Source organism: Cyprinus carpio, chromosome B12 (genome assembly GCF_018340385.1).
Source record: "Cyprinus carpio isolate SPL01 chromosome B12, ASM1834038v1, whole genome shotgun sequence".
In the NCBI taxonomy this organism is placed as follows: Eukaryota; Metazoa; Chordata; class Actinopteri; order Cypriniformes; family Cyprinidae; genus Cyprinus; species Cyprinus carpio.
The window spans coordinates 20,138,911-20,165,375 of NC_056608.1; the positions used below are offsets into that span (position 1 = coordinate 20,138,911).

The window sequence follows — 26,465 nt, forward strand, 5'->3', positions numbered from 1 at the left end:
TGCGTTCACTGATTCTTATGCTGTTGGGTCATCAAAAACTATTTGCATTGAGAATTGACAGGAGTGTCAGATTTAAACTGTCACATGCAAAATGGATATTGATGGATACACTGCTGTGCTTTTATTATGAATCAGTGCTCTGGGAGGGTTGGGTGGGATGGTTTTCATGTTAACACTATGAGACCCGGCACTGGCTGGTATTCCAGAGGATCAGATGGATTGAGAGAGAGAAAGAAACTGATGCTTGATCACTCAGATGACGACACTGCAGGCTTCAGGTTTCCATGCTGAAGAGGGTTTGATGGCTAGTTATCTGAGTTGAGGTAAGGATGGTCCATTCCATCTACATTCCTCCTCGTTGCTTGGCCATAATTCAACTCTTCCATGCACCTCTACACAGAACACACGTAACACGTAAAGCCTGGAAATGCTGACAAAGAGGAAGTGATGCTATTTACTATCTAAACACCATTGAAATTCAGGGACATTGCATCAGGAAAGGGCTTGGTCGGGTCTCTAATAATTTGGGGAGGGTCTGTGTTTACCTTTCCTCTCTGACCCCATCAAGTGTCAGTCACAGAGAATTGAACATCCTGCTTTGTTAAACTAGTGGCCTCTCTTTCATCTCTAACTGTATATTTATTCAAACTTGCATGACATCAGACGTGCAGTTTCTTTACTAATGATCAAGAGATTGAGTGAGGTAGACCAAGCTGGTCCCAGACATGTGTAAATCTTTCAGAATAATATCTCTGAATTAGTGATTAGGTTGGCAACATGGCAACCATAGTTTCCTCACTGTTGTCAACGGCTGCCATCACACTTGAACAGGACAGTAACTGAGGCATTAAATCTGATTGGCCAATAGCAGCCCCCTACTGAGACAGGCATTTGGAATATTATTTGTCTTTAAGAGCTTCTAACTTAGAGATGAATTAATCTTTGCACACTTTTAATTAATTTTTAATTAATTAATTTCATTGCAAAGATATAAATGTGTAAACAATTTACAGTATGTCTTTTGTTTTATATTTATCACCTAACAGGCTAGTTTTTTTTCATTGCAAAGATATAAATGTGTAAACAATTTACAGTATGTCATTTTGTTTTATATTTATCACCTAGGCTCTTTTGATTAATAAACTTGGTGTTGGGGTCCCAATTAAATGAAATTAATGAACAGTCAAAACGAAGCTCTAGATGAATGTAAAATAGGTGGCACCTGTAAAAATGTTTCGTTAATTACAGTGTTATGTTATTCTATTCTTGAAGCTACGCTGAGGAGGGTGTATAAGAAAGCACATTTGCTATCTCTTTAGCTCAATTTTCATAATTTCTGCTTTCAGCAGAAAGGTAATCGCTGGCTATCAATGTGCTCATTAGCACTCATAATTTGGCTCCACTACTAAGACAGGCCTATGTCTAGACCATCATTCAGTGTTAATGTTTAGAATAGGTTTGCATTCTTCACTTTAGGTCTGTTGGAAAATCTTTAGAGGTACCAAGAATGGCACAGTATTGGATTACACAGTAGAACGGCACAGGCGCCAATGATCAGATTAGGCTAAACCAAGGGGGAAAGGGATGGCAGATAAACCTTAGCATAGTGCATTTGTGCTTTTTAAAAGTGCAGGTCTTAATAAATGGTCTAGACATACTGAACCACAGAAGAAGACATCGGGGCAAAGCGTAAATAATGCATATCAAAACTGTTATAAGATGATATAACATTTGTCATGGCCAATAGTAGAACATCAAAATACATAATTTCTGAGCTGAGATCTTTGCTAGTACTTGGCACAATCCAAATCCTTCTTTAGTGCTTTACTGATGTTATTTTATATGCTGTAAGATGAGTATTTACATGAAGGTGGGCCATAACAAGGTGTGACCAATTAACACAATAATTTTTAGCAATTACAATAAATTATGTGATTTAATTATTTTAATACCACAATAAATTATTTTCTTAATGATTTTTATAGAACCATACATTCTGTTATTATAGGTTGCAACATTCCTAGGAAACAGCATACATTTAGACCAATGACTTACATACATTACTTAGCATAAAAAAAAGTTTATTTAATAATCCATTTAGTTATTTTAATTTTGTCATTTTTGGTAAACCAATTTTACCATCTTTATTGCATGTATAATAATAGAATAGAATAGAACAGATTCATGAAATAATAAAATATATTAAAAATAAAAATACAATAAAATAAAACATCATACATTCAGCCAAGTATATATATATATATATATATATATATATATATATATATATTATATATATATATTATATATATATGTGGTGTGTAGTAATGTGTGTATGTATGTGTGTGTATATGTGTGATATATGTGTATATAATATCAGTGTATATATATATATATACTTACACTGAACATATATATTTGAATGTGTGAATAAAGTTTCATTTCAGTTGCACATTTTGGATCTTTATCTCACCAACAGATAAAAAATATAAACAGAAACAGGTTGAGAGTGTTTGACAACAGACTGAGGAAGGAGCTACATATAGACACGATTAGACAGACAGACAAAGAAATTAGATTGAGAGATTGATATCGAGCATAGACAGACAAAAAGCACCACACATGTCTGACAGCTTGCTCAGGCTGCAGTCACAGAGCCAAAGTTCCTGCCTGCTGAGCATGAATGCAGGGCTCTGTTCGCCGTCCCAGTCATCACATTCCTTCAGAGCCACACGGCACAGCGGAGGAGAGGGCAGCAGCCGTGGAGCCTGGCCAGGACCTAACTCACAATACATCCAGTCTGCACATAGGCCTGCCAACAACCCCATCACGCTCCCAAAATGTCACAGCTCATTGTCCGGCGGTTTGTCTCTGACGTAGGTGTGAAGAGCATTGTAGTCCTGAGGGATCACTTGGTCACTAAACACTCATTTTGAGATTAAACTAGCATGGTAAATGTTAGTTTTACTAACCAAAATATAGACATTATGTTGAGAAACTTGCATAGCTATAATCAAAACATCATATTTCACACTGCAGAAAACTTACAAGTGTTTTATGGTAATAAAACTAGCTTGGTAAATGTTAGTTTTGTTTTATGGTAATAAAACAGACTGCCAGTAAATGATTTTTTTTTTTTTTTTTTTTTTTGTTTTTTGTTGTTTTTAGTTATTCTAATTATTTAATAATTATTGCAGTTTTTTTTTTTTTTTAATGAAAAAAAGAGGGTAGAGGGTATTATTTGTTTTTGGAGTGGGGTGAGGGGTAAAACAATATGAATAAATAATATAATTATTTTTTTAAATAAAATAATATCTAAAAAAATAATAAAATAATAAACAAAAAGAATTCAAATATAATTCTGCAAAATAAACAATGGAAAATAAACCAATAAAAGTTCTTTCCAATATTATTAAAGTCTTAGCACTCCAGGATTCTGCTGTTGTTATAATACAAAGAACCCTAATCTAGTACCATTTAAAACAATTTTTCTTAAGAAAGCCTAAAAGGAACTTTAAGGAGTATCTACAGTATAAACAAATACACACAATTTAAAAAGCCATAATATTGATCTTATCAGGTCTTAAGTTATGTATTTGCACCATCTTGATCTTGGTTCCTCTGTGGTTCTTTCCTGACCTTTTGACTCATACCAACAACAATGAACATGTTTATTATCATATCGTTTATTATCATTTTATACAGGATTTCCTGTCATGCTTCACCTGGTAGCTTATGTCAGAACTTTGTGTATCCAGAATCCTGCTCCTCCAGCTATGATAAATGTCTGATGTCATATGATGTATGCCTTTAAACACCCTTTAATTGTGTTCCTAAATCCCTCCACAAAGTGTCATGCATGGGTGTTCCTCCTAAAAACAGAATTAGCACACTCCTGTGGATCAAATGCTGAATATATTAGATTTTGGAGTTGCATTAGGGTGGGTCCATCCTGTGGATGTTTCCATCAGCCGCCTTAAACTGCATTAAAATAAGGAAAAGTATTCTTGTTTTGCCAGCGAGTCACATCGAAGCAATTTTTAATTGTCAGGAAATCAATGCTGTCTGATATTTTTTTATTTATTTTTTTTTTTTGAAGAAACTCTGTCCTCTCTGGTCAGTGCGTGTTACTACAGCGGTTTGTGGCAGACTGAAAGGGCAACTCTGTGTTTTAATCTTTGGAGTTCAGCCAGGTATGGAAGGAGTGAGTCATCTGGTAAAAATTTATACACATACACACATAAACACACAGAGAGGAGAAGGAGCAGTTAAACTGAGATCATGTGATTTATACAGTAATATTATACACATACAGACTACAGTAAGTCCAAAAATACTAATATGAGGTGTGATAAGATGCCTCTCTCAAACCAAACTAGTACTGTTACATATGACAACTGTTGTTGTTTTTACTTACATAATCATAATCACAAATGAATCACACTACTTGAAACGGCTTTGCTTAGTGTGAATTGTCAGTAAATATAGAATTAGAGATTGGAAGTCAGTCATTAAAAATAGGTACAAATGCACCATGCAGTGCACCAAATAAATAAAATAAAATAAAAATAAATGAAGCACCACCTTTCTTTACTTTCAGAAAGAATATATTCCTGAAAATTAGCATTAGGTGGGTTTCAATGTGTTTTATGTTAATCATAAAAAAGCTGTTCTTTTGAACTTTCTATTCATCAAACAATCCATCATTGTCCCCATAAAAATAGTAAGCAGTGCAATTGTTTTCAAATGATAATAAAAAGAAACATTTCTTGAGCACAAAATCAGTACTAAAATGACTTTTGAAGGATCATGTGACACTGAAGACTGGAGTAATGGTTGCATTTAAAAAATAAATCACCCCTTTCCTCACTTTCAGGAAGGAATTATTACTTAGTTCCTGTTAATCAGCAGTAGGTGGGATTTGATTATGTAGGATGTTAGTTACTCATGGAAGTATGTATGCGACCGGCCCATCACTGACTCAGCAGCAAAGCGCGGTGGGCGTTTCCTCTCTTTTGCTGGACTGGTGGGTTAGTGTGACCCTGGAAGGGGTGTGGACCACTCTCCCAAATGGACATGCTCTGAGTACATGAGAAAACTATTTGGTGTGTAAATGTGAGTAATTCTGGACACACTGTTTGGGACTGAGCTTTGTAATACCTTTATCATAACTCATGGAAAGCACCAAAATGTCTGCATATGAATCATTGGAAAGTAGAATCACATCTGGAAACCATACACTCTAAACGGAGTTAAAATGCCACATCAGTTGCAGCACTTTTTAAGTGACTTTTATTGTCTCTGAGACGATGGCTTTATTGAAGTGACCAATCAGTTTCAATGCTGCCTGAAGACTTTATTATAAAAAAAGCATAATAAACTTTTAACAACTTATAAACTTTTAGACAGTAGGAAAAATTGCTGTCCATATGGTTTTGTTCATTAAATTTGGACTAATTCATCTGCCACCGTAATAATGAAAAGATTTAGGGAGGGGCAATGAAAGACTTTTACACTTTTACTAAATTATTTAATATGAAATTTATATCATTTTAAAGAAATGCTGTTCTTTTGTACTTTATATTCATCAATGAATTCTGAATAAATAAATACATGTTTCCAAAAATATTTTTAACATCGACAATAAGAAATGGTTCTTTATTTGACCCTGAAGACTGGAGAAACTGCTGACAATTCAGCTTTGTCATCACACGAATAAATCATATTTAAAAATATTCTAATATAGAAAACTTTTTTTTTTTTCAATTGTGATATTATTTCCCAATATAACTGATTTTGCTGTATGGTCAAATAAATAGGCTTGGTAAACTTTAGAGTTTTGGCAGCACTATATATATATATATATATTATATAAATTCTATATAAAACATATATATTGTTACATGTGCACAATAAGTGCAAATATTTACTAACTCAACCCACCTCTATTCAGATATTTTACATTTACTTTTATTTACACTGTATAAATAGCATCCATCATTATTTTCACTTAGTGTAAACAAGACGCTGCTTGTTGTTATTTATACTTGGTTATTTATAACTGAATCTACTGCTATACTTAGCTAGTTAATAGTAGTATAATTGATGTTGCCTAAAAGATTCAGGTCTTGTGCAATCTGAGTCATGAAGCAAAACCAGTCGAGAAGCACTGGCCTAAAGTATATGAGGTCATATTCTGTGTGGAAAATATTGGCATATTGTTTCTCCAAACCCATGTGAATGAGCAAAACTCCTGTAATATAGCCAATAGTGAAACAGCAGAGGTGAGTGCTGCCAAACTGTGGTCAGTGGCTGACTTCAGCAGCAGCAGTCACAATGAATCATGGTCTGGTGCTACAGCTGGCCCCATCGAACCCCAACACACACAGACTGCCAGTTCATGTCACATGACAGTACAAATTGTTTTACCTCAATAGACAAATACAGGCAAAAAGTTACTTCTAGAAGCAGACACATACACGTACATAGTTAAACACCCACCAACGAGTGAACAGAAGCAGGAGCAGTTAAGATTTATGTTTTAGAAGGTCACATGTTTAACATTTCAGATGAATTTACGAGCCCGGTCTCAAATTAGGCCCCCTAGATGTGCCTAATGCATCTGTCAGTCAAACGTGTTAATTCGGTGTGATCCAGAATTGTGACTGTGGCTTGCAGTGTGGATCTTGCTAAGCTTTATGATTCATTTGAAATATTATACACTGCATGTAGATCAGTTTTCAAACTAAAAAGTCATTGACTGGGCATGTATAAAATATATTGATCACGTACATTTAAAATTTAAAACAGAGAAATATTCTCAATCAGATGTAAGCACATTTGTGATACTGAGTCAATTGACTTTAAATAAATATATACGTATGGCAATATGAATGCAAAATATACTTTATCCAGTTCATTGTAAACGTTTTAATGTCTGAATGTATGGATGTTAATGTGATGAAAAAAAGGCAATTGCAACTTTTTATCTTACAATTCAGACTTATTTCTTGCAATTAAGATATAATTATATATATATATATATATATATATATATATATATATATATATATATACTTATTTCTTGCAATTCAGACTTTTTTCACTCATTTCTTCCTCCTCTTTTCCCAATTTCTTCCTTAAAGTCAGAATTGCAAGACACAAACCTGCAACTGTGAGTGAAAGCATCAGAATTGTGGGATAAAAAATATTTTTATTCCATGGAAAACAGAGATATAAACTGTGAGGGAAAAAATCATAATTGAGAGAGATATACTGGTGAGCGTGATTTCATCAAGTATAACATGTTCCTGGATCAACATACTTGTTGATCCTGGAACAACATTTCAATCAACCAATCAGAATTGAGATATAACTTTTCAGGAAATATCTGTTTTAGGCTGAAAATAAGGGTTAGGTGCTTCTAAACTCTTGTTAATCAGCTATCATTTCCCACTGATTTTAGGAATAAATTATGCGAAGGGTTAGGTTTAGGGGTAGGCATTGGGTTAAGTCTATATTTTTGGACAATAATGTTGATCCAGGATCAACAAAAGATGTTGATTCGGAACATGTCTTGGCAAAATCACGGCAACCATATAAACTATGTGAAATGTGAAACTATTAGCTACCATTTATATTAGTGCTGGGAAATGATTAATCGTGATATAAATTTTGTTAACATAATATATTTGTGTGTACTGCGTATATATACACACACACACATATATATTTATATTCATATATATATATTTAATATACAAACATAACATATTTTTCTGAAATATATACATGCGTGTGTGTATTTATATATAAATATAAATAATAAATATACACAGTACACACATAATATGTAAACAAAAACTTTTATTTTGGATTCGATTAATCGTTTGACAACACTAATTTATATATAAATGATGGGAAATGCAATTTTTTTTTTTTTTTTTTTTTTAATTTTTTTTTTGCAATTCTAGGAAAAGAACTCGTAGAATTGCACGAAAAAAATTCTAAATTGTGAGATAAAAATGTGCTACTTTTGCTAAATTATATAGTATATAATGCTGTGGCGGAAATGGGCTACAGGAAAAAAATAAATAAAACTATTTTCAGGAATTTAAGGAAATTTGTGACACTTAGTAAGCTGGTTTTCTATAAAACAATAAAAAAAATAGTAATAAATAAATAAAAGTAATAAAAAATAATAAAATTTGTACTGAAGATATGATTTCAAAATACCAACATTTGTTGTTCATAGACATTTGGATCTCACTTCATAATACACTGTTATTATCAGTTCATTTTATTTCAGTTCATCTTAAATGTTTTAAAACCTAAACTAAATGCTACAGGGGAAAATGAAGCCAAGACTTTTGCAGCACTCATCCGTCACCACAGGCCAGAAAGTTTCTGGGAACTATATGAATAAGATTCCAGGCAGAATAAGTTTCTCTCAGCCTGAAAACAGACATCAATTGTCTGGAAAGATTCAGTTCTGTGTGAAACATGTTCCACTTTGGCCAGCCCTCCTTTCACATTCTTCAGTTATGGTCAAAATCAAATCCAAAAAATAAAAGGACTGGAATGTCCATATCTGTGGTCCATTAAGGGGACAGAACATTTTAGCCTGCCTCTATTTGTGGGGTGACATTTTTCCAGTCTCTTCACCCTTTCATCCATCCACCCCCTCAGTCTGTGCGTCTGAAATGCCATGCGTCTCTGCTCGAGTAGCTGCTAACAAGACTGTCCTTCTGTTGTATTTGCACCATGTTGTCCGGTAGAGAACAGAGCTTCTCTTTCAGCCAGAACGGAGGGCAGAAATTCGCGAGAGAGGGCTGGTTCATGAAAACAGTGGATTGTCTCACCATCCCATCCTGATACCGCTTTCTTTGAGGTGACTGGACAGTGATGGATGAGTGTTTATGAGGACAGTGAACGGCAGGGACACAGGAGGCAATTGTAACAAACCAGATTTCTCTCAAAATTAACAATCGGAATGGATGAGATTTACAATATGTTCAGTCGATACTTAATAGGAAACAGAAAAAAATATATATATATAAATCTTTCCAGTAAAAATATTTTAAAGATCCATTAAACAAGACAAAAAAAGAGAGAGAGACATTTTTGTTTGTTCGATTAGCCAGTTTTGAACAAAAGGTGAATTTATCTTGTTTTATGGATATTTAAGGGGTTTTACTCTAAAAATTACTAAATGCTTAAAAAAAGATTAATATTTATTATTATTATTATTAGTATCATTATCATAAATTATTTAAAATTTCTCTCCAGGTGAAATTATTTGATTAGATTTCATTCATTACAGTGTATGTACACATACATATAGTGAACTGGAGGAAAAACCTAGAGAGAATTTAAATAGAAATTTAAATAAATAATAATTATTAACAGTTAATTAATAATTAAATGAATATAAACTAATATAAATTTATAAAAAATACAGAATATTAATTTTATAAAGTGACAATTTTGTAAAACAAATAAACAATAATAGTAAATTAATAAAAAGTAAAAGTTTTAATAAACAATGAAAATTTGAATTTGTATATTTATATACATTTATAATATAATATAATATAATATAATATAATATAATATAATATAATATAATATAATATAATATTCACCTGGTGGTAATTTTGCAAAAGTAATATAGATAATAAAATAATATTTATAAATATTTATTGATGTCCAATATCATTCCCTTTTTTATTGGAATGTTAAAGCTTTGTAGTAGTTGTAATTCTAAGAAAAGAACAATTTGCAGAGAAAAAAGGGCCAAATTGTGAGATAAAATTTGCTATCTTTAGTAGACAGACTGACAGACAGATAAAAAAAAGAAAAAGAAAAGAAAAAAACATTCAGGGATTGAATGGCATAGTGTACATAGGTGTTTGATTCTGTGAAGTTGTGAGATAATTCGGGGTCCATCTTTACCCACATGGCTTTAGTTCATAGTGTGCAGACAGAAAGAATCCCAACAGCTGAGAATGCAGAGCTACAGTTTGTGCACACAGACCTGAGGCTGTGCTGTACACCATTCCTATGTTAGGAAATATGTAACTCCACTGCCAAACTGATGTCAGAGTAACAACTTTGATCAAAAACACCACAGTGGTTGATTAATAATTTATTCTGTTGAACTGCATGTCAACGCTGGTCCTGGACAAGCACTAACCAGCATAAACCAATCTGGAGTCACATCTGGAAAATGAAATACTGAGATAATGTCATCCAGACTGAACTGTGCTAAAATCCCTGTGTTATTCTTTCTCTCTCTTTCTTTCTCTCCCTGTGTGGTTCTTCTTCTTGTCGGGCACTTGGAGTGAAACACTAACTGCTGCGGTGAGCCTTCAGTTGTTGGTGTCTGTTCATGTTCCATTCATGATCCACGTGCCCATCACGAGTCAGGCTGGGCCTCCCACAGTGGAGCTCCCTCAGAGAGTCCTCCCTTAACCTCTGCCCCGCGGCTGCCTGGGATAGCAGGGGCGTAATCAGGGCCGTATTTTAATGACCTGCTAAAATTCAGAGGAGTTCCCGCCCTTAAAACAGCTGCAGGCTTCAGTCCATCTATGGAGACGAGTGCTCAGGAGGAGCGTTCTCTCCGGGGTTCAGCTGTGGTTTGCCCCTGTATGGCACACTGTATACTGTATTGCCAAGCTTCCTGCAGTCCATTCCATATTTCTGCTGCTGCTCTCCATGAAACTCTATCACCTACACTGATCATCCAAGCCACATTACACACCCTGCCATCTCCAATAATGCTCTCACAAGCACAGTAACCACATGCCAAGTACAGCACCAAACACAAATACAGCATTAAAGTCAATAAAAAGATAAAATGTATTCTAGTGTCTTTGTAAAGGAACAGTTCACCCAGAAAATAGATTTCAGATTTAAAATAGATTTCAGTTGTTATTAAAAAAAAAGTACAGCACATTAGGGGCTCTGTCAAATGATTAATCACGATTAATCACATCCAAAATAAAGTTTTGTTTACATAATATATGTATGTGTACAGGGTATATGTTATTTGTATATATAAAATAACACACATAAATTATATATTTAGAAAATATTTACATGTATATACATTTTATATATTTATATTCTTATATTTTATATTATATATAAATATATTTAATATATAAACATAACATATTCTTCTTATATATTTATTTTATTGTGTGTGTGTTTGTATTTATATATTAATTATAAATATTATAAGTATATATATTTTTTTTATGTAAATTTTATTTTGGATGTGATTAATCGTGATTAATCATTTGACAGCCTAAATATATATATAAATCTATAAATTCCATTAAGAGTCAACAATATAACTTAAAAATGTAGACTGTATGGCTAAAGGGAAATCTTTTGCCGTTTCACGTGGTTGCCATGCCCAGATGAACTCACTGCAGAATATATCAGTGTGGTGTGAGTTCTCCGAAACCTCAGATGAACTGTGTCATCACGCATTACTCAGACATAAGCGAGGCGTGATAAAGCTGATTAAAAGCTGAGGAGGACAGTATCGGAAATGGCCTGTTAATACTTCTAGTTCCACCCACATAACAGGAATAAAAGCCGAACAATCCTCAACGTAAAACAATCTCTTTCTTGCTAAACTCTGTCCACTCAGCTTCAACCAACAATTTGGCAACAACAAAAAAAAACAACTGACAGGGCAGCCATATTGTTCTGCCCACTCATCCTCCTACCGCAAACATTGATATCATACCATCATCCTACATCCATCTCGGTGAAACTCTGTCTATGTGTGCATATCCACTGTCTTGAGCAGCTATCTGCTCTAAAATAAAGAAAGAGAAGAAATAAGGACAAGAAAGAGGTCTTTGAAAGAAAATCAAGTAAAGAGACAAGTTGAATGATGTGTAACAAGCTCGAGCAGTCATGCACCAGAAGGAGATATAGCTGTCCTGTTATCACTTTTCTGTCATGCCAGTGCAATGCTTTGTTTGTCAGTGATCCAGGATCTTGGTGGAGACGTTCTTATTGTCCCAGACTCAAGGAGATGGAGCAGATTGAGTTTGACAGGGCAGAGCTTGTCCTCTGGTTCTCTGAGACACGAGGAAACAGAAACCTTGCAGAGAAACAGAGAAAGTTGTCAAGCATAAAAATGTTTGAATTATTAAAACATTACAGTAAAATTGCATTTTATCTTTTTATGATAACATTTTATGGTCAGCGTCATGTCATCCAAGGTGCAGATGAGTGTTTCTTCATTCGAACAGATTTACCAATGGATCCTATTAATGAATGGGTGCCATCAGAATGATGAATAAAAACATCAAAATAATCCACAAGCAATCTACATGACTCCAGTCCATTAATTAAACATCTTGCCAAGTGAAAATCTGCGCGTTTGCACAGGTCTTTTATCCATAATATTGAGAGAAATATGCACAGATCAAGAACCATCTGCAAGCCCAAAACAGTTCAAAACAAATAATGTGGGTGGATTTTGATGCGAGTAATATTCAGTTTTGCATAGAATAATGCTAAATGGATTTTTAAGCATTATTATGGTTATTATAGACTGGTTTTAGTTCTAAATGGTGATTTGTTTGTGCATATTTCTCTCAAATTTAATTTTTTTTTGTAAAATATTCCTTAAAATAATGATATACTGTATAGGCTACTACTCTTACTATTTCTTAACACTAGCACTGTTAACTAGCATGTAAGAACAAAATATTTCACATATAAAGCAGTCTAAAAAAATACAATGACCTTTGTGTTTAATCAGCATCAAACAGATTTTAAACAAACATTGCACTGGGTAAAATATTTTCAGTATATATTACCTTTTAATACATAATTTCCTGATTTGTAGAGCAGTTACTGTATGCACATTCAGCTCTCTGTTTCTTCAGCATAAACAAACACAATAAGTTAGAGAGAGAAAGAGAGAGAAATGGTCATACCATTGCTTTCAGCTTACAAGCCTCTTAGCTGCTTTAAATAGGGAAACAGATTCATAATATAATTTCATTTCATACACATAATCTGATTCCTGCAAAACACTGTCCATTGATTTCAGCTCCCATTACATAATGTGACAATACCAGTTTCAGTATTGCCACACCTTTGTCCAAATCGCCTGCTATTTCAAGTGCCAGGAAAATAAAAAGAAAAATATTCATTTATCTCAAACTGCTTCCTGTGCCAAGGAGCATGTGGATGTGGGCTGACCTCTCTGAAGGTCATGGATGTTGAAGCCAATTCTCACGTCTAGCTGTCCCACTGATCTCAGTACAGTAGTTATAGTGGTCTCTGCGCAGCGGGAAAAAAAGAAGAAGCAAAAGCTTATGAAGTGACACATTTTACTAATACATTCCGTACTTCATCCACTCATCCAAAAAAAAAAAAAAAGAAAAAAAAAACAATGAGGAGAATAATTATAATATTTACAATATTATTTAAATAAGTGAATCAAGTGAGTCACAGCCAGTGAACATTTCCATTATAGTCTACTCTGATACCAATAGTTTACTGTCATTATTATTATTATTATATTGACTCATGTTACACAGTTATGCACATAAAAGTAATGCTGCATTTTGATTCTGAATTTGGAGTTCTGTTGATACAAATAGTTTTGATTCACCCTTTAGTTTTTAAAAATTAACCCTAACAAAATCACATTATTGCAAAAAACTTACAATAGAAGCCTATAAGTGGTAGAAATCTGCTCCAGGTTATGTTAAAATTTAAATAAGTAATTTTAATAATTTTTAAATAAGTTAAATCAACCTTTAGGGATGAAAAAGTTGCAAAAATTACTTAAATTATTTAAAGCATTTTTTTTCTATACAAAACTGAATATTATAAAAAAATAAATGCTTTAAAATGTATTTAAAATTCCTGCTTTTAAATGCCTTGACTCATACTGATGTAAGTACATTATTTTTAATGCACCCTTTATGCAAACTGATGGATGAATCAAAATTATTGACCTTGGTTATCAGACTCAATGTATCTTAAAAACATTTTTTAATAGTGTACTTCTGCACAAAATACTGAGCCCGTTTTGCTCCTGATGGTTTCTCCAGTAAACAACTCTTTCGTGCTCAGCATATGCTGTAGTAATGTTCTGCTACGACCATTTCACAAGAGGAAATGTCAAGCGATAAATGTACCTGCTGGAAAAAGTTTCCGCCTCTTATTTAACCAGACTAGAATTTAGCAGATGGAAACTTGAGTGGAGACCGCTGGGTTTATGGACCCTTCTGCGCTACTGCTGATGGGACTCTTGGATCTCTAAAGAGCCTCTGGCACGGAGCTCACTTCATTTCTCCTTGTTTCCTGTTGCCATTTCAAGAGTGTTCTCGGGTTTTCCGATCCTCTGTTGTCCTGTGCAGAAATACAGAGGAATGAGGTTTCAGGATGGATATTGGCCCTAAAAATAACCAAAATGAATGCTGCTTTTATTTGAGATAGAAAGCTTAATGGAAAAACTTTCTGTACGAGAGAGAAAGAAGACACAGTGTGCAACTTGGACACAATATACTGGCTGTTAGTACACTTTTTCAACAAAGAAATGGAGAAGAATAAAAAAAGACGACTTTAGAATTTAGTTGTAAACAGTATTTATACTTATAGCCACCTACAATATACACGTCATATATCAGTCATTCCTACTAATACATCAAGTCCCCATCATGTCTTAATATAACGAATAAAATATGAAAGATAAATTGTACAATTAAGTAAATATAAATATGATCATCAAAATATAAATATGATAAATTGTCACAATTAAGTAAATATTATTTAATTGTAAATAATTACTTTTAGCTTTAGTTTGAGTGGATGTTGCCATTGTTTCCATATTCTTGAAAGCTAAACTTCTAAAATGAAATATTTATTAATAATAAATATTTATTAAAAAATATTCCAGTGTTTATTTAATTCCCCTTTTTCTAAATATTTTAAATATTACAAGATTATTTTTAATAAATGTACATATTTATGTTTGTGTGTGTGTGTGTGTATTAGTGCTGTCAAACAATTAATCACGATTAATATACTAATAAATAACTTTTTTTCAAATATGAAGTTTTTGTTTACTCAATATATGTGTGTATTGTGTATATTTATTATGTATATATATAAATACAAACACATACAGTATATATTTTGAAAATATTTACATGTATTTTTTATATTAATATAATTTATATTACATACAAAATATATACATACATGTGTTTGTATTTATATATTTATATATACATAATAAATATACACTGCACACACACATATTGAGTAATATGTACATACATGTGTTTGTATTTATATATTTATATATACATATTTGGTATATGATGCTGATTTTTTGTTTTTTTTTATGTGTTTTTATATGTTTAAAAGGTTAGAATTTCAGATTTTAATATTTTATTATTTTATGAGTATTTGATTTTTTTTTATATCTTTTTATCAATTTATTGCTGAATTGATGTATTCATTACTTTCAAAAAATGAAAGAAAGAAAAAATTACTAACTCCAAACTTTTGAACGGTGGTGTATATAGAGTATTTCCATTTTGAATAAATTCTGTTTTATAAAAATATTTTATAAAAATATAAAAAAATCTTACTGATTTTAAACTTTTGAACGGTAGTATATATATATATATATATATATATATATACATACACGCGCACACACACACACACACACACACACACACACACACACACATATACATACATTCTATCTTATATCTGTTTGGTTTCCTCCTGTTCACTTTCTATCCATTTTTTAAGTAATTTATTTAAAATTAATGTTTAAGTGCCAGCACTTGACCAGAGCATATCTCTGTTTTTATATTAGACCTTGAAAACCTTTTATAGAAATAGTTTCTTAAATTACGGCACAGTCTAAAGGCTGAAACGGTACTGCATAGCAGAAATAACCCACATGAAAACTAAATTAACATCTGAGCAGTAGAAATAAACACAAGACATGGATGGCCGTTCTGTTTCTTTAATGCCTGAGGCTTTGGGAATGTATGTGGCCTTTGGTGGCTGCTCTGGTAACACCCATGGCATCCGCGGCACGCAGAACTAGGCGGGTTTCACCGCTTATAAATACACCCACTAGACAAGGCCTAAATTCACACTGCAACCTCCCCGTCTCATGCCTGAGAGAGTGTAGTGAGCAGTATGGTTGATATCTACAGTATATTATGTGTGTGAATGTTCTGAGTATCAGTGTTGGCGGACTCTGCATGTGTGTGTGTGTGTGTGTGTGTATTTATAGTGCTGAAGAAATATAAGCCTACTCGTCTGCAAAACAATTTCACCTGGCCCGTGTCCTGCAAGCCTGGCGTTTAATCTCACACAAGTCACTGTAAGATCAGGTTATATAAAGTGGATGGAAGGGCAACTCCGAGCACATGGCAGAAAGTCTTATCGCTCCTGAAATAAATGATGCTATATAGACGAATCAAGATGCAACACACACACACACACTTAAAGAGCCATAGCTGTCAGAATTTCTCACAATACCTTCTTTTATGTTCGACAGAAGAAGTCATACAGTTTTGGAATGACATTAGGGTGAAAAAACAATGACAGCATTTTCATTTAGGGGTGGACTATGCCTTTAAAGCAAAGTAAGTAACTCTAATATGTAGTAAACCATTTTACTCACCAGATGTTTGACTCCACCCATGACAACCACCCCAACAACCAGCAGGCCAAAATCTGCAGTGGAACCCTGTAGGTGAGCCTGATGTTTGCTTGAAGATTGGGTGAGTGGCACATCAGCCAGCCAGTGTCTCCTCCTGCTGTCGGTCAGGTTTACAGTGCAAATGTTAAGGGTCAGGAACCAGGCCTTCCAGAGGCCCAGCTGGCTAATTCAAACTTAAAAGGCCTGTCGTAGCAGAGTAAAGAGATAAAAATGGGTCACGTGGGTTGTGAGAGACAAAAGAAAAGCAAAGCACAACAAAACACAACAAAACAAAAATTTAAATACTAATAAGCTACTAATAATTTAATAAAATAAAGCAAGGCAAAGCAAACAAACAAAAAACAAAAAAACACAAAAAAAATCAAAAAGACTCAAAAGAGTAGAGAAAAACAAAGCAAAGCAAACAAACAAAAAAGCAATTCAAAACTATTAAAACTAAATAAAACAAACAAAAAAGCAAAGAAAAAAGCAATTCAAAACTATTAAAACCACCGCTAACATTTAGCATGTATTATTTACAAAAAGAAAGCTCAGAACTAAATAAAACAAACAAAAAAGCAAAGCCTAAAGGGCCAAGTGACAAAAGCCTTTCATAAATTTTGAACGTCACCCTAATGCATTCCAGGATTCAAACAATAGAACATGCAATATAGCAATGCCACAGCCATTGGTTTGATTTCCAGGGAATGCATGAAATTATAAAATGTTTACCCTGAATGCAAAGTCTGCTGCTTTGGATAAAAACAACTGTCAAATGCATGAATGTAAATCTATCAGCTCCTGTAGGAGATCAAGGGTACATAAAGGAAAGAAAATATTGTTGAGAAAGTAAGAGCGGGATTTTTCCAAGCTTATAGAACCGCAACGTAGTTCTTGGCACTAGTTCAAGCTCACTACTGGTCCCCAATGTACAGTACAATGGAGATGCACAGGGTTTTAAAGCCACATGGGTCTTGATTACCCTCAATAAATGCACAAAAATTCAGCTCAAATTCTCAGTGGCTGCTTGAACAAATAAAGCAATGCCAAAAGTGCCACAAACCACAGTGTTTACACATTTTGGTGTCATTCCTTGACATTAACCTGGGAAAAGAGAAATGATTTTAACATTGCATCAGCTTAACTTTTTATTTATATCAATTGCAACTGCCAACAGCATGGACAACGTCCAATCTGAAGGTTGTGGTCGGTGTACCACCATCTTCAGTCTCACATTATAAGTAACTCTACCCCTCATAAATACAAATCTAGTGAGGTAAGAGTAATGCTGGTGATTAAGTGTTGCTGTATCCGCGTTCATCTCCATTTCCTGCTTACGAGGCTACAAACTGTATGAACAGATCTGTTTACTATATCCACTCATATCCTGGCAACATTGGCATCCCAGGAAAGAACTGTTGTTTCGAAGAACCTTCGTGGGTCTCCACAGGAAGGAAGTTCACCCCGCTCCACCCGGCAGGGGTCAGGGCCAGAACGTGTCAAGGGGTGGTGCACACGCCTCAGCACTTACAGCATAAAACAAAAAGAGAAATGTTGAAAAAATAAGCTTTTTTCTCAAAGCAACATTCAGGATGTGTACAGATCAAGAGGCTTCTGGATGCCCTGAGTAGACCAGAGTAATGTCTGCTTATATTCAGTGAAAATGTCAATCAGTTCTGTCAGTCATACTTTGCACACAACCACTGTAAGGATGCTTTGTGGTGTTCCTGTGGCTCAGTGGTAGAGCATTGCGTTAGCAGCGCAAAAGTTTGTTGGTTCGATTCCCAGGGAACACATGTTGGGTAAAAAATGTTAGCCTGAATGCACTGTAAGTCACTTTGGATAAAAGTGTCTGCTAAATGCTAAAAATCTATTAAAATTTGCAGAAAGTCCGCAGGTAATGAATTACCACTAGGGGGCGCTATACAACTAATCCAAATTGTCTCTAACAAGTTCCATCTTGAACAATTAATCAGCTGTATTAAATCTGGTTCTGCTTCATGACTTAACACAGTAAACAAAATTGTTTAATGTACTTTGTTTAGAATATTGTTTGTATTTTTATATTATTAAGGTATACAAAAACATACAATATTATTACAGCTAGTTTTACCAAACTACACAGGCTCAACAATCTGCATAATTATTAAAATGACTTGAATCTGAAGATTGATGACAAGAGGTAACAAGAAGCCTACAGCTACAATAAACATAACTGTTTTGACTATAGTGAATATATGTTGATTATGATCTATTTCCGGTTGCCGCTTACATCCAGTGTGACGAGGTCACGTGAGAGAGAGAAAAATAAAAAATAAAATTCTAACACTGTACTGTTTTAAACATTTAACGTGGAATAATGCTAACTGTTTTAATTACCATAAAACAGTAGGCAGGTAATAGTAATATAGCCCAGTATAATATGGTATAACATATAGAAGGCTAGCCTACAGATAATGTCTCTCTTCACTCAGAGCTGCGCTGCTCTGTCCCTCACCAATCAGACGCAATAATGTTGACTCAAAAAAGAAAGAAAGAAATACAGAGAGAAAGAAACATCATTGGTGCCCTCTGCTGGACGTTGAGAGGAGAGAAAGAAAGTCACTTACAATGTTGTTGTTGTTTTTATTTTCTCTCGAAGATTAAAACAACTGCTCACAGTGCTCATAAACGGCTTCTGAGGTAACGTTAGTATTCTGAAGTGAAGCGAGTTGAGGCTTGCACCCGGAAACAGCGCTTCTTACGTCACCACTTAACAACCGAATAGCCTGTGCTTCAGTGGAGGATTACACACAGGGGCGCCGCCAGGAATTTTGGGCCCCATGACAAAAAAATCTAATTGGGCCCCCTCTGCGCAGCTGTTGTCACAACATCTCTAGGACCTAACTGTCTGTCCCATCAAAAGCTTAACATAACTCTAATCAAAGGCTTGCAACTGTCTTGCTTCTTGTAGTTCAATACTAGTACTAGCACAATATTTACTGCTGGTGATTTGTAAATGCAAGTCTACATACAGTATGCAGTTCACTATTTGATGCAAGAATAAAAGCCACCATAAAAATGTCCTTAAAGCAACACTATGTAACATTTTTTACCTTAAAATAATGTTTCCAAAATCGTTTCAGTGGATTATCAAGTCGTAACAGGGTGAAAGGCACTTATGCCACAAACCTGGGTGAGCATCCTGCCTATGACTTCTGCCTTCTTCCACCATGCATCTCTCATTCTCATCATCACTGTAACTTTCTTTCCCTTCTACCTTTCCTTCCACACTTCGTCCTCCTTCTACCTGAGAGGGCCCTGGCTCTGTAGGATGCACACAATGTGGATATACATATATACTGTGATATATACAGTATATTAAAATATGCCATATACCAATAAATGACAGTAACACTACAGATCATTGACACAAATTACCTATAGTTCTGTATTACCACCACTTGATTACATATCTTGATTAGATACGATAGATTTGTGTGTGTGTGTGTGTGTGTGTGTGTAAGCTTTTCAAATAAATTGCCCTTTATGATGGGAATAATAAAGTCTGTATCTATAGATGTCATTTAACGGCCAAAATTCAGTCTAAATGAACACATCCAACTGGATTATTTTAATATAACTTACATGCAGGTTGAGGTAAGCTACTCATTGTTTCTAACTGCATCCAGTACAGACTGGAGGTTGTTGTTTTTTTTTTTTTTTTTTTGTAATTGTTGTTATTTGTGTGAGTAATTTGTTTTTGTTTTCTGAGAACCCCACACAGACTCCCTGGAATGATGCTGTCATTAACACAGGTGTTGCTCACCATCTTCACTGGGACAGGGAGGGGTGCAGTTAAGGGGAGACTGGGGTGCTGCTGTCTCATCTGTTAAGTCTGATAAATGGGGGCATAGACAATGATTTAATATGAATATCTTGCTAAACGTTTCCCTGCACTGATTAAATGTTGATGAAATGTAGTCTAACACTAGCCTGCAGCTAGCTAGCTTATTTCACTATAGACAACGGGTTAATACCACTCACAGACTAAAGGCTAACGTTACCCACCTTTCTTGTTGAAAAACTGGGATACAGAACGACACCCTTTCTTTTGTCTTTCCTCTCTCTCTTTACTCTCTTTCCTTTTCTGAAAACCAGATTTTATTTTACTACTCAACATTATGGTCTCTGTATTTCTAGCGCGCAATGCATTGATTCACTGTCTGCAACTAACTAAACCCCGTCACTGATGAGTGCGCTAAAGCAGGACCAAACCATTTCTTGCAGATACACGGGGGTGGTCGGTCAATATGGATGTTTTATTTTTTGGTCAATGGTGATATTTAACTTTTATTGCCAAAATAAGTAAAATCAAAGACATAATTCATTTTATTATTATTTGAAATATACTTAATGATGATGGTTTTTATAGTGTATAATATAATAAAATTTTTAAATTAGTTTTTACCTATTTGTTGGGGTCCCTGGTCAGTCAGGGGCCCTTGGAATTGTCCTAACTCCCCTCCCCCCCCCCTCCCCCCCCCCCCCCCCCCCCCCCCCCCCCCCCCCCCCCTCCCCCCCCCCCCCCCCCCCCCCCCCCCCCACCCCCATACGCGCCCATGATTACACAACTTCCTATACAAACGAACCTTTTAATGTTTGTGCACAAAAATGAAACCTAAACTACTGAACATCCCTTCAGCATAGACTGCGTGATATCCGAGCTCCGTATTATTCAGAGACATGAACAAAAAGAGAGTACACTTCGGTAAGTAGGCTATTTATTTTGTTTTGTGCTATTTTATTTCTTTCCTTGAAAGCAAATTTGTTGATGTAAATTTACTTTAAAAAATATTTAAAGGCAACGTTTTAAAAATTAAATGGCACACTGGCAGAATGAGAAGGATTCGTTTTGATTTGCCCTTCTGTGAAACACAAAAGACAGGCTATCAAAAATGTGTTATGTATATATTTTTGTTGTCGCCTCTAGCAAATGATTCCCACAGAGGAAGAAGACAACGAGATAAGTTCATGCCGCTTCCGTATAGATGTACCTACGGTAAGGTCCCAGAACTACACCGTCCAAGTCCCCCGTAAGCTTAGTGCCACTCACAAGGCTTCCCATTATGTTCAATCTAAAGCAAAACCTTCAAAATCGTTATTAAGGTAAATAGACTACCTAACCTAAGCTCTAGTTGTGTGCAAGGTTATGTTTTTGTGGTTTGACAGTGTGAAGAACGTCTACACAGAGGAACTTTTTAATTAACAGTTAAGTTGCGCAGTTGCGAAATCCTTTATATTTAATTTGTTGAGACGGTGCCTAGATTTAGGCTACTTTGGAGGCAACCGTCTTAAATTTAGTCATGTCCTGACTCACTGAGTCAGACCTTAGCCTAAAATAAACAGTAAACATTAAAATAAATAATTAAATACAAATTAAAATTTGAAACCAAGATAAATTATACACTCAACATTAAAATAAACATTTTAAATACAAAGTATTAAAATAAATGCAAACAAGTAAGACTTTCTCATAAGGTAATACAGAAATATGTTTGTGTATTCATCATACACAGGGAGAAAATGGCCCCATGTTAAGCCTACGTTAGATGCTCAACAGGACCATAATCAGCGAGAATTACCAACAAACAGAGGTGAGGTGTAATGGAATTTTATGAAACTACTATGAGAAAAAATAAAATAAAATTCTTCAGTATGACTACTTTAGATCTCATTTAATGCATTTGATTTTTAATTAGGTTATGGCTCAAATTTCAAGACCGTTTTGAATATAATCATAAAGGATCTGCAGCCCTTAAGTTCCGTGAAAAGACATTATCTCACAAGGACTCTACAATCCTCTTTAGACGTTCAGTTAAGTGCCTCATGCATCCGAAATGAACTTCAGAACCTTTACAAGCACAAGAGGGTGGAAGTACAGAAAGCAGTCAATGACGCAAGTAACCTGGCTCTCTCAGCTGAGCTTTGGAGCTCCAGTGAGAAGGTGTTTTACCTGACAGTGTCCTGTCACTTAATCAGTGAAGACTGGAATCTGAAATCGTATGTGCTAGATACAGCCCATTTACTCACCAAGCATACAGCAGAGAATGCAGTAGAGCACCTTTTGAGAATTTCAAACGAGTGGAACATCACAGAAAAAACTCAGATTGTGGTCACAAATATTGACGGCATAAAGAAGGCCCAAAAAACTGGATGCAGATGGACCTATATACCTTGTTTTGCTCATACTTTGGATAGAGTTTTCAGAGAAACCATACAGAGAACCGACTGCGAATCTCTACTGAGGAAATGTCAGCGAATAGTTGCGTTTTTCCACCAAAGCGACAAAGCCTCACAACATCTCCAGCAGTACTGTGCTTCTCTCAATCTCAGCCAAAGTGAACTGACTCAGTCCTGTGGTCTAAATTGGCTTACTACTCTCCATATGCTGAAGAACATCTTAGAGCAGTGGCAAGCCATTTTTAAGGTTTTTGTCGACAGACGAGTGGAGGATCTTTGCCTGAGTGAGAATGAAAGAAAAATAATGGAAAACATTGTGGCAGTGCTGAATATTCTAAAGGATGTCACAAAGGAAATAGGAAGTCAAGGGTTCAGCCCAATCTCAAAAATCATACCGCATGTCCAAAAACTGCAGGAGATGCTGAGAAACAACTGGATGGCGAGGAATGATATAGCGAAGATACTGGCAGAAATATGTGACTATCATATTGGCAACATCAAGAAAAACCTTTGGTTTAGAGTTAGCACAGCACTGGACCCGCGATACAAAACCAGCGTGCTGCAGGACTCTGACATTGAAGATATCACAGCAGAAATCAGGAAACAGATCAGAGGATCTGCAGAGCACTGCAGTCATGACACTGAAAGTGAAGAGTCAGTCTTTCAGAAGTACTGGAAAATAACAAACATTTCAGGGAACACTCTTGAATTTTGGAAGAGCCATAAAGAATTTAAAAAACTGGTAACAGTGGCCCGCAAGCACCTCACAGTGGTCTCCACTGCTATTCCAGTGGAACGTGTGCACCAGCTGCAAGAATCACAGCTTGTCGACAGGAGAAACTGTCTGGAGCCAGAAAATGTCAGTATGATCCTGTTTTTGAACAGCAACCAATGAAGAAAACACATATGTACTATGCATATACTTTATGTAAATGATGCTCAGCACTGTAGATTTTTCAAATATGGTCACAATTTAAATTTCTTTTATTAATCTATGAATTAAAATGTAAAAACAATTTTTAAAAAATCTTAAAATTATTACCAAATAATATAGTAGACTTCCTTAAAAAACACACACACAGTGAGCAAGCCCAACACAGAGACAATAGCAAAAAAAAAAAAAAAAAAAAAAAAACTTTTCCTCAGAAACGCAACCGAAACTGAAGAATGAATAAGGTGAGGCAGGCAAGGTGGAGCTACATTTAAAGCAAACCAGGAGCAAGAGATTTTGCTCCCTCCATAACTGAATGGTTTTGATACTCATTCCCGGGCATTTTGAGAAGTTGGACAGTTTACTTTTTTTTTTACTTGCATTTTAACCAAAAATCTTGACACATAAAAAAAAAAAAAAAGGCTTTCCATTTCTACACGCATATGCATTGTATAAAATGAGCTGCTTTTTTTCTTCTACGGGTGATCAATGGAACCCCTTACTGGATATGATTATTTCAGATTTACATCCACACACCATAGTTGAAGAGCCTGCCTTCTTTCATTTCTACAAGTCTTATGAGTGAAAGGTTCCAATATCCACCAACATCTACTGATATACTTGGAAAAAATTGTTTTCCAAAACAATACAAATTGTGCAAAAAGGTCTAGAAAGTGTAGATACTGTTGCATTGTCTTCTGTAGTGTGGAACACCACAGCAAACAAAACATATATGACAACCCTGTCACCTGATTGATAACATGGACTCGGCGATCGTATGTTTTGGAAACCACACCTCTAACCGAAGAATATAAGCCCAGTAATTTTGCTGGACAACTTCTGAAAATAGCAGATAAATGGGAAATTGGAAGCAAGATTAAAGTGGTAGTGTCAAATGAAGATGGGATAAAAAGAGACATCAAAAAGGCAGGATGGGGTTTCACCGACACTGGATTTGGTCTTTAAGGAGATACTTGAGGAGTCTTCTGACTGGAAAGAGCTGGTGCAAACATGTTGGAAAATATCAAAAGTATTTTTGTAATATTGAAGCACAAGGTTACCTCAAGAAGGCACAAAAAAGCTGCAGTTACCGCAACATTACCTTGCTCAGTCCAAAAGTAAAAAAAAAAATGGCTTTCTACACTAAATATGCTAGAAAGAATTTCAGAACAGCATGAGGCCATAGGCCTAGTGCTAAATGAATTTAACGTTGACTTATTAAGTGAGCAGAAAGAAAGAAAATGACAGGTTGACATTAAGTACCGCTCTTGACCTGAGATGCTGAGACATCGCCCTCTCTCTGATAAGACTTTCATCTACATTAAGAAAACAATAATTGTTTAAATGAAACACCTGGATGAAGAGAATCAAGGGAGAAGCTTTAGACAGCCAGACACTTTTGATAAGGCTCTGAGGAGATACTTGGAAATGGAGATGTTGCAGACCGACTGGGATCCTCTTGCATTTCGGAATTTCCCAAAAGATGAAGACTGGTACCTGAGTGAAGTTGCACGCAAATACCTGGCTGTTGTGTCTACCGCGGTCCCGGCTGGCGTTGCCTTTGACATGGAGAAAGCCAAACTCGTGGCCAGTCGAAGAAGAAGCTTGGATCTAGAAAATCTAAATATGATGCAATTTCTAAATGGCAACTGTTTCTTCTCTTAACTCGTTATTTAACAAATGGGAAAATGATCATAGCCTGTTTGTTGTAAAAGATGAACAGTCACAAAACATGACATATTAGCTATTATTGTCTACCATGCTGACAGCATATCAGTTAATATATATTGTAAGGGGTATAGTGGTTAATTAAAAGATTTTTGTATTTAGGAAGTATTTACTTTGTATTAGCTATTATTGTCTATCATGCTAACAGCACATCAACTAATATATATTTTAAGGGGTATAATGGTTAAGGTATTTTTGCATTTAGGGAGTTTTTACTTTGTCGATTAAATAGTCAATAATCAGTGAAAATATGTACAATGTATATATTATTCATGAAAATGGCTTTGTCTGCACTTTCTGTGACTAAAAGTTTTGACAGATTTTACACAATCTCTTGACAAACCTGTAAATAAACTTTGCATTGAATCCATATCTTATTCTGCAATTTAAAAAGGCAGCTTTTTTATTTGTATTGCAGAATAAAATAGAGATCGTCTCTTAAAAAATATAAGCTGTACTTGTGGAATAATTATTGACCACAAGATGGCAGTGGGAACACATTTATGCCGTAGGCCTAGAATGAAGCATATCAAATAGAATGTAATACATATAACATTTTTTATTTTATTTTTGTTACATCAATCTATCCACGCATTTAAAGTTACCTCATGGTTTTCTTACCTTATTGTTCATGATCACCTTCCGCTCCCCCGATGTATTTCCCATGAAAATCCTAAAATATTTCAATCAGAAACCATATTAAATGATCGATGCAGTCTTGGTGGAGCTGTTTTCTTATCATGTTTCACATTTGTAGAGGTCCTCACAGTTACTAACCCTGAGTATCTTCATGTTAATCAAAATATTTTTACGTCTTCCACCTATTAAGAACAACTTACTTTTTGAAATGAACATTTGAGGGAA

General features: G+C 34.9%; 1 protein-coding gene and 1 long non-coding RNA gene across 3 annotated transcripts; one reads left to right on the plus strand and one right to left on the minus strand.

The window, feature by feature from the left end:
* Window positions 1-11,327: 11,327 nt before the first annotated feature.
* LOC109113281 lies at window positions 11,328-21,074 on the minus strand. 2 transcript variants are annotated; one of them, XR_006156172.1, is made up of 7 exons: window positions 20,771-21,074; window positions 16,703-16,924; window positions 14,184-14,397; window positions 13,237-13,317; window positions 12,849-12,911; window positions 11,941-12,124; window positions 11,328-11,833 (listed from the first exon to the last, which is right to left on the minus strand). It is a non-coding gene; the product is annotated as an uncharacterized LOC109113281 (long non-coding RNA). The 2 variants fall into 2 exon arrangements; XR_006156171.1 differs by having other exon boundaries at window positions 11,328-12,124; window positions 20,771-21,070.
* A 238-nt stretch (window positions 21,075-21,312) lies between these two features.
* si:ch211-152f22.4 (E3 SUMO-protein ligase ZBED1) lies at window positions 21,313-26,321 on the plus strand. The gene is made up of 4 exons (XM_019080737.2): window positions 21,313-21,470; window positions 21,693-21,761; window positions 22,279-22,356; window positions 22,462-26,321. The coding sequence occupies exons 1-4, from the start codon at window positions 21,446-21,448 to the stop codon at window positions 23,835-23,837; spliced, it is 1,548 nt and encodes a 515-aa protein (XP_018936282.2). The 5' UTR covers window positions 21,313-21,445; the 3' UTR covers window positions 23,838-26,321.
* The last annotated feature ends 144 nt before the right edge of the window (window positions 26,322-26,465 follow it).

Coding starts and splice junctions, on each gene's coding strand:
- si:ch211-152f22.4 (XM_019080737.2), top strand. CDS start 21,446: ATGAACAAAAAGAGAGTACACTTCG. Junction 21,471..21,692: donor CAAAAAGAGAGTACACTTCG/GTAAGTAGGCTA, acceptor TGTCGCCTCTAG/CAAATGATTCCCACAGAGGA. Junction 21,762..22,278: donor TCCGTATAGATGTACCTACG/GTAAGGTCCCAG, acceptor CATCATACACAG/GGAGAAAATGGCCCCATGTT.